The 16662-nt window shown below is 39.5% G+C and overlaps 1 protein-coding gene across 1 annotated transcript in view; it reads left to right on the forward strand.

Annotated features, from left to right (window-relative positions):
- The window catches only part of tfap2d.S (transcription factor AP-2 delta S homeolog), a 31098-nt gene extending 17513 nt beyond the window's left edge, over positions 1–13585 (forward strand). The window contains exons 4-8 of the mRNA XM_041565096.1: positions 4911–5076; positions 5897–6015; positions 9347–9488; positions 9707–9820; positions 12998–13585. Of these exons, the coding sequence (XP_041421030.1) occupies positions 4911–5076; positions 5897–6015; positions 9347–9488; positions 9707–9820; positions 12998–13217 (761 nt within the window). The 3' untranslated portion in view covers positions 13218–13585. The remainder of the gene's footprint in view (positions 1–4910; positions 5077–5896; positions 6016–9346; positions 9489–9706; positions 9821–12997) is intronic.
- Positions 13586–16662: the final 3077 nt, after the last annotated feature.

Below are 16662 nucleotides of genomic sequence, written 5' to 3' on the forward strand. Positions count from 1 at the left end.
GGCAGTTGTTTGAAGAACACACTGGGCAAACAATGTCTGCAAGGTCAACGTATACACTACAGCAGTGGATACGGAATATATCATTGCTGCTTGGAAAACGTCACTCAGGTGGTGTTTCTGGAGACGGTATTATTATTGATATTTAGACAGAATGTGAACAAGCTCACACAGCTAGGTGGCAGTTGTTTGAAGAACACACTGGGCAAACAATGTCTGCAAGGTCAACGTATACACTACAGCAGTGGATACGGAATATATTATTGCTGCTTGAAAAACGTCACTCAGGTGGTGTTTCTGGAGACGGTATTATTATTGATATTTAGACAGAATGTGAAAAAGCTCACACAGCTAGGCGGCAGTTGTTTGAAGAACAAACTGGGCAAACAATGTCTGCAAGGTCAACGTATATACTAAAGCAGTGGATACGGAATATATTATTGCTGCTTGGAAAACGTCACTCAGGTGGTGTTTCTGGAGACGGTATTATTATTGATATTTAGACAGAATGTGAACAAGCTCACACAGCTAGATGGCAGTTGTTTGAAGAACACACTGGGCAAACAATGCCTGCAAGTGCACTACTATTGGTGCACTACTATGAAGAACAGCAAACAGCACTGGACACGTTAAAGAACAGTAAGATAAGTAAAATAAAACAATATATATATATATATTAAAAAAAAAAAAATTACTCTGGTTGGTGCTGAACTACTAGGAGCAGCACACCAGTCCCACTCCCCAACACAGCTAGACTAATAGCACTGGGCTCTTATAGTAGCAAAGTAAAAAAACAAAAAATAAAATAAAAGCAGTCCTTACAAGGACTATTGGGTTACAGGCAGCAGTCAGCAGATGAGAGATCAGCAGCAGTGCCCACAGCAGCTACATACAGAGCACTGCAGTAGAAGGTAGATTACTAGCCAGCAAATCTACCTAACCTAAAATGTCCCTCAAATCCCTGCAGAGTTCTGTCCCTACAATACAGAGCAGTATCAAGTAGATTACTAGCCAGCAAAGTTACTATCAACTGTCCCTCAAATCACTAAACAGCTCTCTCCCTACACTAGCTCTTCCAAGCACACACAGGCAGAATGAAAAAACGCTGCAGGGCTTCAGTTTATATATGGAAGGGGAGTGGTCCAGGGGGTGTGGGGGTGGTCCAGGAGGGAGAGCTTCCTGATTGGCTTCCATGTATCTGCTGGTCTGGGGTGAGAGGTCAAAAATAAGCGCCAGCTAAGGCGAACCCAAATTGCGGGCGAACAGTCCGCGACATCCCTACTGAGAATGCAGCACTTTTTGAGCGTGGCCTCTCTTTTTCAGCCTCAATTTATCCACCTCCGATGCTGTAGGAATTTAATCCCCAAATCCCACGATTTTTTTACTGTCCTCGACGGAAGTAATTATTACCTCCTTATCACCGTACAATGGCGAGGAGAAGCTGTGCCTTGCCGAGGAGCCAGCTTATTCCTTTCCCATAGACGTAGTAAATAATAAATTCCATCAATGCAGACAGCATCGAGCTGCAGTGGAGACGTTGCCTTCAGCGATGTGATTTTTGTTGCCAGCGTGATTCTTTTGTGGGCTTGTTCATGATTTATTTCACAGGGCTATTGTCATTCATGTACATTAAAAATATATAGTGAGCAGTTGTCTTCAAAGTAGGTGTCGAGACCAAAAAATAAATTAAAAATGCGAATTTCTGCCGATTTCAACTTTAAAGTACACATATGTGTGTAGGGGCGTGTTTGACTGTGTCTATGCAGTCTCAAAAACAAAATAACCTCTCTGTATGACTCTTTCTGCCTGTCTCTCTTTGTCTTTCTAACCACGGGTAACCAATCAAATGATTCCTGAATGATAAAAACTATACAGAAAGGAGACCTTTCAGCCTTATGTTGGGCAGGTCCTGTCAATCTATCTGTTATAAAGCTTTAAGCAATCATTAGTTATAAAACATAGTCAATATTATGGATGTTGCTTCCCTTGCCCTTTCTCAAGAACCTTCTCAGATCTCTGTGAAGGACCTGAAATGAAGATAGAAACATGAGACTTTCCCACAGAAGGGCTGATTGGTGTAACCCTTTGCATTTAGATGTACTTGGGTTCTACCATAGTAAAGTAACCCAGTGGTTTCCAAATTGTGGGGGTTTGGTGACTAATTAGGGAGTGATTTAAGAAGCGTCTGTGTTTTTTTATGCAGGTATAGAAACTGTTATCTAGAATGCTTTGGACCTGGGGTTTTCAGGATAACGGATCTTTCCATAATTTTGATCTTCATACCTTAAATCTACTAAACAAAAAATCAACCCAATTTGGGTTTGATTCCAATAAGGATTAATTATATCTTAGTTGGGATCAAGTTCCAGGCACTGGTTTAATATAACAGAGAAATAAAAAATTGTATTATTTAAATAAAATAGATTTTATAGAAGATGGCCTTTCCGTAATTCCGAGCTTTTTGGATAATGGGTTTCTGGATAACCCTACATGAAGGTAGTTGAGTCCAACACTTATTTTAAAATTCCTGGATCTATGGTTGAATGGCTGATACTGAAATATTTCCTACATAATGTAATCGGTAAATGTTCTAAGTGACCCTGACCGAACATTCGCCCCATAAGGGAGGCTTCAACAAAAAAAGTCCAATAACCACGGCATTAGATTATATGACCAAGAAGTGGTTGAGGCAGCCATTAAAACTTGTATTTACAGAGTGGAAGCACAAGGTTCTTGTTTCCTAAGATCGTTGTCTGGCAAAAGGTTATAGATAATGGGAAATGTAATTTATGATCATCAACATCTGGGGTTCACATGATGACTTGTTGGCTGGTTAGAGATGTTGAAATCCCTGGATGAAAAACTTTAATAGGAGGTAATTTCCCATAGTGTCCCTGAAACAATTCTTCATTTTTGACTGATTTGCTCTTGGTATTAATAAATACTAGCATAAATACAATTTGGTGGCAAAACAACACAATAAGATTCAATTTAATTTTCGTATGTTTAAATGATTGTTAGTAGAATGAATTTATAAGTGTCAATATTAATATCTATAACCAACTAGGGATGCACTGAATCCACTTTTTTGGATTCGGCCGAACCCCTGAATACTTTGTCAAAAATTTGTCCGAATCCGAACCCTAATTTGCATTTGCAAATTAGGGGTGGGAAGGGGAATTTTTTTTTACTTCCTTGTTTTGAGGCAAAAAGTCACGTGATTTCCTTCCCTGCCCCTTATTTACATATGCACATTAGGATTCGGATTCGGTTCGGTCTAGCAGAAGGATTCGGCCGAATCCGAATCCTGCTTAAAAAGGCCGAATACTGGCCGAGTCCCGAACCGAATCCTGGATTCGGTGCTTCCCTACAACCAACCCAACTTTACCTTAGAACCTAAACTGGATGGTCTTGCGAATGAGAAGACCATGGTTATGGGCAAACATCTACACGTCATCCCATTCCTTGGCAGTGAATTCTACATCCATACTGACCTATAAGTCCTCACCTGACATGCTCTGGGACACCTAAGATATTGCATTGCCTAGTCTGGGTATATTATATGTTTATTTTTGCAAATGGAAGTATTTATCCTTTCTCATGGGAAGACCAAACTAATGAGAAGACCTTGCTAATGAAAAGACAGTCGTCACACCATTCCTTGGCAGTTAATTCAGGCCTATATGTCGCTACCTGATATGCTGTGGGTCACCCATAACATTGTGTTTTTCACTTCTGTACATATAAATAAATGGGTTCATCTTTGCAGTTGGAATCTTTAGGGCTGTTGCATGGGGAGGGTGTGATGGCAAAAGCTTGAAGAACATGTCTGTTTATTAAAACCTTAAAACCGAGGAGAAGGAGATTATAGGGGCTTCTACAACAGACGGCCGAGTTATCCAAATATTTAGCTTTTTTTTCACTTGCGGCACAGTTATTAAGTTAGTGAAACTCAGTGAAACATCACATTTAGGGTTCCTTGTTGTGCAATCTGCTTCTGAAGGACAAATAGTTTTGGATGATTAAGTTTAGCCAAATTTAAAGATAGAGCAGCATAATCTCCTATAAACACTATAAACCATAAAAATCAATATGTCTAAAAATGCCATATTTTACATATTGAACTTATTGCACGAGGCTAAAGTTTGAGCTTGTCAATAGCAGCAATGATCCAGGACTTCAAACTTGTCACAGGGGGTCACCATCTTGGAAAGTGTCTGTGACACTCACATGCTCAGTGGGCTCTGATTGGCTGTTGAGAAGCTAAGCTTAGGGCTCGTCACTAATTATCCAGCAGAAAATGAGCTTCCCTGGCTGTAATATAAGCTGATGCTACAGGTTTGCTGATTATTCAATTCTGATGCTAATTGCACTGGTTTCTGTGCTGCCATGTAGTAATTATGTGTATTAATTACTAATCAGCCTTATATTGTGACATTTCTATTCTATGTGTACTGTATATTGTGAGTGGGTCCCTAAGCTCAGTAAGTGACAGCAGCACAGAGCATGTGCAGTGAATCAGCAGAAAAGAAGATGGGGAGCTACTGGGGCATCTTTGGAGACACAGATCTTAACTGCTAAAGGGCTGTGGTTGCCTTGGGCTGCTTCAGAAGCACAAAACATAATGTTCAATATTTCTAGCTACTTCTTTAGTTAGGCTTTACTTCTCCTTTAATTAGATATTTGTGTTTCATTGCATTGCATCATTCTAAAGAACATGAATGAGTTCTCATTTAGCTTAATTCACCAATGAAATATGTACATTAAAATGTATATTTTTTGTTGTAACTCATGTGGTGTAAATTGTTTGTACTAGTTACCCGCTGTTGGCAAATACCAGGCTAAATAATATTGGAATCCCCTTTCCCATTCTGAATAACAATTTATTGTCATGTTCCTGATCCCGTCTCTAGGTGGCACCTGTGTGGTCAATCCTACTGATCTCTTCTGCTCTGTTCCTGGACGTCTATCCCTTCTGAGCTCCACCTCTAAGTACAAAGTCACCATAGCAGAAGTGAAAAGACGCCTTTCGCCACCAGAATGCCTCAATGCTTCTCTACTAGGGGGCATATTGAGAAGGTATAGCATCGGTCCCCTAATGTTTCTCTAGTGTGTCTAAGAGTCTACTCTTAGAATAGAGTTTTCCTTCTCACAGTCAGATATATCATGTGACACTATCCAATAGAGTTCTTTGAATGTGGGTGCAAATTTTTTTCAAGAACTTTTTGTAGTGAATAACCCATAATAATAATAATAATAATAATAATAATAATAATAATAATAATAATAATAATAATAATAATAATGTGTAGAATGTATTCATTTACTTGACTTGAGGTTCTGTACATATTCTTATGAACTGACACAACATCACCCAGTTTCATAATAGCTTTCAGCTCCTTTAGTTTTGGGGAGTGGATTTCACTCACTCAAACCACAAATGGTGAGCAAACAATTTAAGCTTCTTTCTATTAGTAGAGTAAGGTAGGAAGGAAGAGGGTGGAAATGAGGGTGATGGGACAATGCTAGTTTTAGAACTACCAGAAGCTTAGATTTTCCATTCAGCTGCAAGTAGAAAAAGATGATGTAAATATTAATGTTTTTATATTATCTGCCATGGATCTTCAATGCTTTCTAATCCTTCTGTGGTTTGGCATTGACTTTCAGTTCTTCATATCTAAGCCAAATGGTGAAGTGTTATCTGATTGTGGACATCAGGAATGTCCAAAAACCAAAACCAGAATCTCAAACCGAAGCCTTTAGTTAATTCCATTTGAGGCATCAATATCATATCTGTTAGTAAAAGTAGACAGACCAGAAGAACAAGATTAGATGACCCTTGTTCCTCCAGCCAGGCTATGAGAAAGCTTCTAAAGCCAATTTATTTTATTTCCTATAGAGCAAAATCCAAAAATGGAGGCCGCTGTTTGAGAGAGAAACTTGACAGACTGGGTTTAAACTTACCAGCTGGAAGGAGAAAAGCTGCCAATGTTACTCTTTTGACTTCACTGGTAGAAGGTGAGTGTGAAATAAATTTTTCAGCCTGTGCCCTTTATATTGTTGTTCTTCAACCCCAAGGACCCCTTGACAGGAACCCTAATCTAATAATTACTGGAGGGGGACAAAGGTTCCAAGCTTGTAAATCCTTGTACAGACATGTTTGTATGTATAATGTAATAAATGTACAGATAATTATATATCATTCATGGATGGATGTTTTTGGTAAAGTGGTCCAAACAACTGTCCCTGAGTCCACGTTCAGATAACAAGGGGGCTTGTGCTGAGCTTTGAATTGATGTTTTCCACCTGCCTCAATCTATATCTGAATGAGACCTGGAGGACCATTGGTTGGACTCCATACATAGACTGACCATGTGACTCCATAGCGATGAGTAAAATTATAATGTATTGAATTTTGGTTGTTTTATCACTTTTGTAATTCTGAAATGAGCCTGAAATTACTGTTGAAATGAGATGTTACAGAGCATCCCAGCAATTTGTATTTTACGCCACCTAAACCTTGGTGGAGATAATTGGACAGATTTTCAAAAGGGCGGAGTGGCCGTCGCTAGCGAAAATTTGCCAGAAATCCAATCTTACTAACAGGTGTAGAGGACAATTCGCTAGCAAAAAGAGACCACCGCTACAGTAGTTTTACGCCCTTTCACCAGGTGCATTTTCTCTCAGGCTCACGATCGTTACTCCACAAATTCACTAAAGTGTGAGTTTTACAGAACGTTACCCCTTTTTACCAAGAGTTTCGTTCACCAACTTAGACCTGGTGAACTGATAAGATGAAGCTTCATCCTCCTCAGTCTTATGTCAGTGACATCATATCCTGTATGCCGGAAAATAAGAAAAATTATGCTGGCGTTTTATCACACTTTAAAGTGGGATTGTCTTTAAAAGTCGTAACTTAAAAATGTTTTGAGGGGCATGCCACATTAGTTTTAAGGGTGGGCTCAAGTCTAGGACATTAGAGGATCACTTCATGCATTTGCACCAACATCTCTAATAAAGACATATATATATATGACCTATATGTACCCACCCTATTCTAATTGACCTAAGCGTAAGAGTACTAATGAAGTTTCGCTGGGCAGAAATGAACGTTAGCGAAAGTTCGCGCTGACGAATTAACGCTAGAGAAAGTTGCACCTGGCGAAATTGGCACGAAGTACGGTGAAGCCTTCGCAGGAGAAAATTCGCCCTTCTTTGAATTTGCCCCAGTCTGTTCAACGTATTTGAAACTAGGCATCAATCGCCATTCCATTGGGCCACCAAGGCACGTGCTGGACCTCCTTTTACCATAATAAATATTTAAGTCTTTGAATTTCACCAACATTTAGATTGTAAGCTCAATAGAATAGGGTATGGCTTACACTTAAAAGATTTCTAAATCCATCGAATGAATAGATTTCCCTTATCAGCAGTAAATCACATGTTCTTAGGAACGGCACCCTTGATTGAAACACAAATTGCTTTCCTGTAGAGACAGAGCATTGAAAATATAACAACGTGTTAGTGGCAAAAGTCCTCGTAAATTTCTATAGTTTCTATCTGATTATATGATTGTGCGATGAAGCCCTCGTATAGGCTCAGCCATAAAAATAAATGAGTGATGCGCAACAAGCAATAAAAGTGGCGACTTCTCAATGGAGCATTATATTACGAAGGCAAATAAAATGAGGTAGCAAGTGGCGTATCCCGCTTTATCTTTTCTTAAATATAAAAGAATATCTACAGTTTTGACTCATGTAGAAATATAATCTGCAACCTGTGCCTCTCTGGCAGCTGCTGCTAAACTACAAGTCCCAGCATTTTCTTTTAACAACTGAGGTTCAGGTTGATCCTTGTAGACCCTGTACCATGATCTCCGCAGTAGTTCCATCGTCTTTCTTGCATTCGGGAATGTTTTTACTAAGCGTTTGTATGCACAGAGGGCTCTTTCTTCTTGTTATCTCATGCAATAGACTCTCATATTGTTATCGTAGTTTTTACGGTTACCCTATTTACATGTTCCACTACACCCTCTTCTGGACAAGCTGCCACTACATATTGGGACATTTTTGGTGGAATTTGTTTCTAGTGAATAATGAGTTTGATGATGGGGGATCAGGTGTGGCTTGTAGTTGACATTCCAGTTCAATCCCATAGAGGTTCATTTGGGTTGAAGCCAGAGATCTGTGCAGTCCAGTCAAGTTCTTCCACTCCCATCTCTGCAAAACCATTTTATACTAACTTTGTTCTGAGTACAGGGATATTATCCTGATTAAAAAGGAAAGAGCATTCCCCAAACTATTGCCACATAGTAGAAAACACAGAAGTGTCAAGAGATAATCACTAATTAGAAGAAGCATCCACACACTTTGACTATATCATGCATGCAGTGTGCATCAATACTTAGAGGAGAAACCTTCCTTACCTATAAATATTATAAATATCAGTGGCTGGGGTCAGATGGATGTCAAGTACATGGATTTCCTATCATGTTGGAAAAGCCTTTAAAGGAGAAGGAAAGGCTAAAATTAAGTAACCTTTATCAGAAAGGTCTATATAAATACACCAGTAACCCCTCAAAGTAATGCTGTTCTGAATCCTCTGTCAAAAGAAGAACCATATTTCTTTCCTTCTATTGTGTACTCATGGGCTTCTGTATCAGACTTCCTGTTTTCAGCTTAAACCTCCAGGGCTAGGGCTTGAACATGCTCAGTTTACGCCTCTCCCCCTCCCTTCCCCCCTCACTTAAACCTCCAGGGCTAGGGCTTGAGCATGCTCAGTTTGCTCCTCCCCCCTCCCTCTACCCCTCCCTCCTTCCCACCCTGCTGTAATCTAAACCCAGAGATATGAGTGAGCAGGGAGAGACTCAGGCAGGAAGTGATGTCACAGCAAGCTAATATGGCAGCTGCTATCCTACACAAACAGAGAACTTTTAGAGCTGTTTACTTATGGTAAAACATTCTGCAGAATAAATATAGTCTGATAGCTTGCACTATTGCGCTAATCTATTGTCAATAAACTGCTTTGGTAGCTTTACTTCTCCTTTAAAACATTCAAATACGTCCCCATGTATGGTATTTAAAGCAGCAGATGAGGCACATATATCAGTACTCCATGTCAACATAATTTGTTGTGAGTTACTTCGAAGCAGAAAACCACTGATGACCTGCAGTGATGTTCCTAAGGGGCAGTCTCTATCACACCCTGACATTTAGACTGTGGCAGTTGCTCAAAGCTCCTCAGGGGTGGGGCTAATCTGTTCAAATGAATTTTGTTTTTCTTAGTGCATAGAATGCATTGATTAAAAATGATCAGTGTATAATTCCCGCGCTTTCCTTCTTCGTTGTAGGAGAAGCTTTGCATTTGGCCAGAGATTTTGGGTACACGTGCGAAACAGAATTTCCAGCAAAGGCCGTGGGGGAGCACTTGGCCAGACAACACATGGAGCAGAAAGAACAGACAGCAAGGAAGAAGATGATCCTAGCTACAAAGTAAGCAAAGCTTCTCCTGAATATTTATATTCATAATACATTTTAATATTAGGGTTTATGCTGCCCACTTCTCAAAAGCCTGATCCTTCCATTGGAGCCATTTAATTGGTCAAACTCTTGCCTTAATTAAAAGGCTAAAATATATATATAATTTGTACTTATTTAATGCAAATATATTTTTAATGCTCACTGCTTGTAATTATTTCTTTAAAATTCAGACAAATTTGTAAAGAATTCCAAGACCTTCTCAGCCAGGACAGATCACCCCTGGGATCCTCCAGACCGACGCCAATTCTAGATCACGACATTCAGAGGCATTTAACGCATTTCAGGTAAGTTATGGTCCCTGAAAAAACAAAACCCTGAAATTCAAAATTCTGAAAGTTCTAAAGGGTGGGGCGTGCTTTCAAAGAAACATATAAAATTTACTTTGTAAATCGATTTAGAAAAAAGTTATCTGGAGCTCAGTAGAACGGCTTTTCTGCATTCCTGATGAGACAACTTTGTTTTTTTTGCTCTGCTGGAAAAAAAGATCATATTGAATATTTATCACCGATTGCAAGGAAATTTTTATTTTTTTTCTGCCAGGCATTGAATAAGTATATGCAAAAGAAAGTTTTGCTCGGAATATGTCCCCGAAGTAATCTTTTTTGTTATTGATTGATTTTGGAGGAAGCTTATTGAGCAGCGCCGAGAGCCGCCTTGGAATATCTCGACTGTGTCTGGGTTTAATATTTTCCTTGCCCTTATATTTTATATATATGTATATGTAGCGCTATAGTAAACTGACTTGTGCTAGGACAGTTTAGCTACTTTCCTTGGTGGGCTGAGACCACCGATGAGCTCTCTTTCTCAGGGGTAAGCCCTCGCAACGGGGTGGAGGTAAGGGTGTAGTGTAACTGTAACCTGATGGGATAACACAATGATGGGCGCCATTAGTTCTTTAACAGTTGAACCAAGAACAGTATTTATTGAACAATAGCCCAGAGATCATTTAGCACATTGATCCACAATGGAGTATAGAACATACACAGCAGCATAAAGGAAGCATATACTCACAGCACATATAGGCTGAATCCCCACAGGCTAGGGAATATACAGCAGAGAGTAAGTTGACAGCATGTGATGGGTATTGCCCGGTTTTCAGGATATCTTCCAGTGGCAGACTAGGGGAACTCCTGACATCCCTATCTCAACACTTTAGTCCTTACTCTGGGTCAGTAATACCCTGGGATCTTAATCCCTCTAATCTCCTCGGCGGAGCCTTGAGCTGCTCAACTAAATATCCTCTCTATCACTCCTAGAGTGATCTATAAAACGAGTATAGCTGTCTAATTACTAAGGCCAAGGCGCCTAGGGTCAGCACTACCCATTCCCTTCCAGCCTGCTTGGTTGGGCTAAAGCAATGGACCCAGAGCACATGGTTCCTAAACCTTTTATACTCTGGCACAGTGCCATCTGGTGTACACTGTGTGAACTACAGGGGTTACATAAGCACAAGGTCCCCATAAGGACCCACTGAGGTGTCCATATTACTAGGGATGTGCCTGTCTGTAAACTGTAAGGGTGTCTAAGATTTTCACATCCTTACATATATATATTCCATTTGAAATCACTTGCTCAGATAAAATGAATGTCAGGGAACGTTTGTGATCAGGGGAGATCCTACCCAATTTGCCGCCCGAGGCAGCCTTCGTTTTTGCCGCCTCCCCACGCCACTCACCTTCAGCGCCAGATGGGGTTCGGCGGGGGGTCCATGTCGCAATTGCGCTCTCTGCACCAGAAGAGCCGAATTTCTGGGTTTAAAACTGGAAATTCGGCTCTTAGTTACCAGGAGCGGCATTTTTGCCGCCCCTGGCAACCAGGGGGGCGCTGCCGCCTGAGGCGAGTGCCTCAATTTGCCTCATTGGTGGAGCGCGCCTGTTGTAATCCATTAAATTATGGAGCAACGTCGGCAAACCTAAATTTCCCATCTTTCAGGTCATCGGTGATTAGAGTCACGCCTTATTCGGTTTGTGCTGTGTTTCGCCAATTAATAGAAAACATTCAATGGCCAGAGATAAAAATGAGGCCCAGGAAGGTGCCCCATTGTTTTAATAAGAGCAAAATCAATATTTTTTGTCTCTTAAAGGGAAAGTAAAGTATAAAATAGAATAAGGCTAGAAATGCTGTATTTTGTATACTAAACATAAACATGAAGTTACTGCACCACAAGCCTAATCAAACAAATGATTTATGCTTTCAAAGTTGGCCACAGGGGGTCACCATCTTGTAACTTTGTTATACATCTTTGCAAGACTACGCACATGCTCAGTGTGGTCTGGGCTGCTTAGGGATCATCATAAATGATCAAAACAGGGAAACAAACAAAGCTGCTTGAGTTCTGCATGACTGGGAAGTAAGGCCGGGGCTCCCCCTGCTGTTCATAAGTATGATTGTTTCCCTGCAGAGCAGTTAGGGACCGTCGGACAATTCCTATCCACAGCAGTAAATGAAGGAAGAATTTCACTGCATACAGTCAGTTTTTTTTATAAAAATGGTGCACATTTTTTTAATCAAAGTATATTGGAGATCGGTTTATTTTTCATTAAAGAAAGTAAAAATGGGATTTTATTTTTTTGCCTTTACATGCCCTTTAAAGAAGAAAAGAGTTTCTGCATCAATTAGAGGCTTCTTTTTAAAGGATAAGTAAACCCTTAAAACAAGTACATGTAAACATGATGAAGGTGCTATTTTACATTTGCATTCATTATTTATTTATTTTTAATTCAAAGATATTAAGGGATACAAGTGTTAATATGAATGAATATTGTTACAACAGCGCCACCTGCTGGTCAGTTTCCCACCAGTCTGACCAGCAAGTAGTCAAGGAAGTTGTCAAGAAAGAGGCTGCTCTGATGTTCTTCTGCTTAGGAAATAAAATTAAAAACCTTTCTCTACCCTTTCCTAAGTAGAAAAAAAAACACAGAATCCATTAATTTGGATTCGGCCAAACCTCTGAATCCTTTGCGAAAGATTTGGCCGAATACCGAACCGAATCCTAATCCTAATTTGCATATGCAAATTAGGGGTGGGAAGGGGAAATCATTTTTACTTCCTTGTTTTGTGACAAAAAGTCCAACGATTTCCCTCCCCACCCCTAATTTGCATATGCAATTAGGATTAGGATTCGGCCGGATCCGAAGTCTGCTGAAAAAGGCCGAATCCGGAACTGAATCCTGGATTCGGTGCATCCCTAAAGAAAACAATCACTTAAAAACATGCAAAAACAGTGGAATCACATTCTAATCGATGACAGACAAATTTTGTATTCACCTTGAAACCCCAAATGGAAAAATTGCTTAAATTATGAAAATACAATGGCCGTTGTCTTCTACACAGACTCACCAGTTTATCGATACTAAAATGTGTTACTTGTGCTATAAAAAAACTCGACTCGTTGCACAAAATCACATTTGAATTTCTGACTGATAGAGAATCCCCCTAACTGTTCTCCTCTTTCCTTGCAGTTTGATCACCCACGGCTTTGGAACGCCAGCCATATGCGCAGCACTGAGCACATTCCAGACTGTCCTAAGCGAGATGTTGAACTACTTGGAAAAACATATGTCAAATAAAACAGGAGGGGTGTCAGAGGGTGGGCAGGGGGGCACAAACTCAGAAAAGGGACCTTCGCGCAAATCTTCAGAGGTTGTGGTAAAAGACGCCAAAACAGAGAAGGCCGACTAACTTCTCCAACCCACCAGAGATTCCTGCTGCTGAAGATTTTTTATATAAAACATTAGGTGAATATATTTTCAAAGGACCCAATTCAACCTGCTTGACTTTTGAACTAAATTCTCTGATCAAACATCACCTCCCTGATATAACGAAATCTACACGACAAGCCAATTGACTTTTTGCCTTTTTTACTACTGCAATGACATCTTTCTGGGAGAATTCTTCCTTGGAAACCACTATGTCTTATTTGGTATATCTATTTTTTTCCTTTTTTTTTCTTTTCTTTAAATAAATGATAAAAATAAACTGTCTGGTAATGGAAATGTGCAACCCATTTAACCGCCACCTTGAAAATAAAATTGTATTTCTGTTTTAAATTGCCAAATATGTATATGTTGTGTGTGAGATCCTTCTGTATTCATTGCTTTAACTTGCCCAAAACGCCCACTCCTAAAATCAGTTTTATGACTATTCTGAGATTGAATCCACTATTCTGAGATTCGGCCAAATACTGAATCTTTCAAGAAGGATTCAGCTGAATCCCAAACCCAATCTGAACAAACCTAATTTGCATATGCAAAAGAACCATGCACACAGCCCATAAACAAAACACATTTACAATTTCCTTGTTCGAGGAACGTAAAGTTACATGATTTTAAGGAACTTGGATTTGTTTCGGCCAAACACTCGGATTTGGCCGAATCTAAATCCTGCTGAAGAAGACTGCCTGGGGCATGTTTACCAACATGTTTTCCCATGACAGTATCCCTTTAAATCTGACCCATGTAGAGCAATGGTACCAGGACCAGAAGAATGTTACGTCTGTCAAGTCCACAAAACTTTCACTAGAGTCTGTGTTTCCTCTGTGCTGTTTTTGATTTTCATCCTTGGGCAAGAGATACCAACTATCTACCTGCTGCATCTGTATCTCCCAACAACATAATACTAGTGGACATGTACAGTCATGAATTTACTTCAAATTCTGAGCTCTTTATCTATTCCCCTACAAAATCTGATAAAATAAACATATTTCTTTCTTAATTAAAGGAAAACAATACCCCCAAAATGAACGCTTAAGCAACAGATAGTTTACATCATATTAAGTGACATATTAAAAAATCTTACCAAACTGGAATATATATTTAGGTAAATATTGCCCTTTTACATCTCTTGCCTTGAGACACCATTTTGTGATGGTCTGTGTGCTGCCTCAGAGATCCTCTGACCAGAAATACTGCAGCTCTAACTGTAACAGGAAGAGATCACCTGACCAGAAATACTGCAGCTCTAACTGTAACAGGAAGAGATCACCTGACCAGAAATACTGCAGCTCTGACTGTAACAGGAAGAGATCACCTGACCAGAAATACTGCAGCTCTAACTGTAACAGGAAGAGATCACCTGACCAGAAATACTGCAGCTCTAACTGTAACAGGAAGAGATCACCTGACCAGAAATACTGCAGCTCTGACTGTAACAGGAAGAGATCACCTGACCAGAAATACTGCAGTTCTAACTGTAACAGTAAGAGATCTCCTGACCAGAAATACTGCAGCTCTAACTGTAACAGGAAGAGATCACCTGACCAGAAATACTGCAGCTCTAACTGTAACAGGAAGAGATCACCTGACCTGAAATACTGCAGCTCTAACTGAAACAGGAAGAGATCACCTGACCAGAAATACTGCAGCTCTAACTGTAACAGGAAAAAGTGTTGAAGCAAAAGACAGAACTCTGTGTGTTAATTGGCTCATGTGACCTAACAAGTATGGTTTGTTGGTATGTTTGTGTGCACCGTGAATCGTACGATCCCAGGGGACAGCCCTTATTTTTTAAAATGGCAATTTTCTATTTCTATTGGCACATACTACTATAAAAGTATATTATTATGTAAATGGTTTATTTACATGAAGCAGGGTTCTACATATAAACTGTTTTATGCAATATCTTTTTATAGAGACCTACATTGTTTGGGGGGGGTATAGTTTTCCTTTGAATTTAATTATTTTAGATTTGTAAGCAAATCTTCTGTTGTCTTTGACTAAATTTAAGCAGGTACCCAAAAAAACGAATTTGTGAATTGCCCAAATTCCGAATTCTCCACCAAAAACCATTGGGCAGAACGCTGATCTGACTCTAAATCCATATTAGTTTACTCATATTTTTAAAATGATTAGGAAAACTACAAAAGCTGTGAGCAAAGACCTGGCAGCTTCAAATGCTCCTCGTTGGGTTCCAGGGTTTGGATTCAGTTTGACTATGTACTAAAAGGGAACTATCGTTTTTGCAATAATAAAAATGTAATATACTATCATACTCATACTAAAATGAGAAACTTTCTGAATATAATCAATTAAAAATTCTGTTCCGTTTCTGAAATAATCAAGTTCATCTTCACCTTGTCAGATTTTCATTGACAACGTTCCTAGCAGATGTGTTAGAGCTCACTCAACTCATTCCAGGTCAAACAAGATATAATAAAATGACCAACATGCATGCAGACTTTCTGGTGATTTTAATAGTCATCTCTTATAAGAAGCCCGCCTAAAAGATATATTGGTCTCAACTGTTCAAAATCAGACTCCCAACTCCTGCATGAAGAGAGAATAAAGAGATGCAGATGCTGAGAGAGAAAGAGTGGGAGAGGGAGAGAGAGAGAGAGAGAGAGAGAGAGAGAGAGAGAGAGAGAGAGAGAGAGAGAGAGTGTGAGAGAGAGAGAGAGAGAGAGAGAGAGAGAGAGAGAATAGATAGATAGATAGATAGATAGATAGATAGATAGATAGATAGATAGATAGATAGATAGATAGATAGATGATAGATAGATAGATAGAGAGAGAGAGAGAGAGAGAGAGAGAGAGAGAGAGAGAGAGAGAGATAAGAGTGAGAGAGAGAGAGAGAGAGAGAGAGAGAGAGAGAGAGAGAGAGAGAGAATAGATAGATAGATAGATAGATAGATAGATAGATAGATGATAGATAGATAGATAGATAGATAGGGAGAGAGAGAGAGAGAGAGAGAGAGAGAGAGAGAGAGAGAGAGAGAGAGAGAGATAAGAGTGAGAGAGAGAGAGAGAGAGAGAGAGAGAGAGAGAGAGAGAGAGAATAGATGATAGATAGATAGATAGATAGATAGATAGATAGATAGATAGAGAGGGGGAGAGAGAGACAGAGAGAGACAGAGAGAGAGAGAGAGAGAGAGAGAGAGAGAGATAATAGATAATAGATAGATAGATAGATAGATAGATAGATAGATAGATAGATAGATAGATAGATAGGGAGAGAGAGAGAGAGAGAGAGAGAGAGAGAGCGAGAGAGAATAGAGAGAGAGAGAGAGAGAGAGAGAGAGAGAGAGAGAGAGAGAGAGATAATAGATAGATAGATAGATAGATAGATAGATAGATAGATAGATAGATAGATAGATAGATAGAGAGAGATAAGAGTGCAGAATAATTTGATT

This window comes from Xenopus laevis, chromosome 5S (assembly GCF_017654675.1).
Source record: "Xenopus laevis strain J_2021 chromosome 5S, Xenopus_laevis_v10.1, whole genome shotgun sequence".
Lineage (NCBI taxonomy): Eukaryota > Metazoa > Chordata > Amphibia > Anura > Pipidae > Xenopus > Xenopus laevis.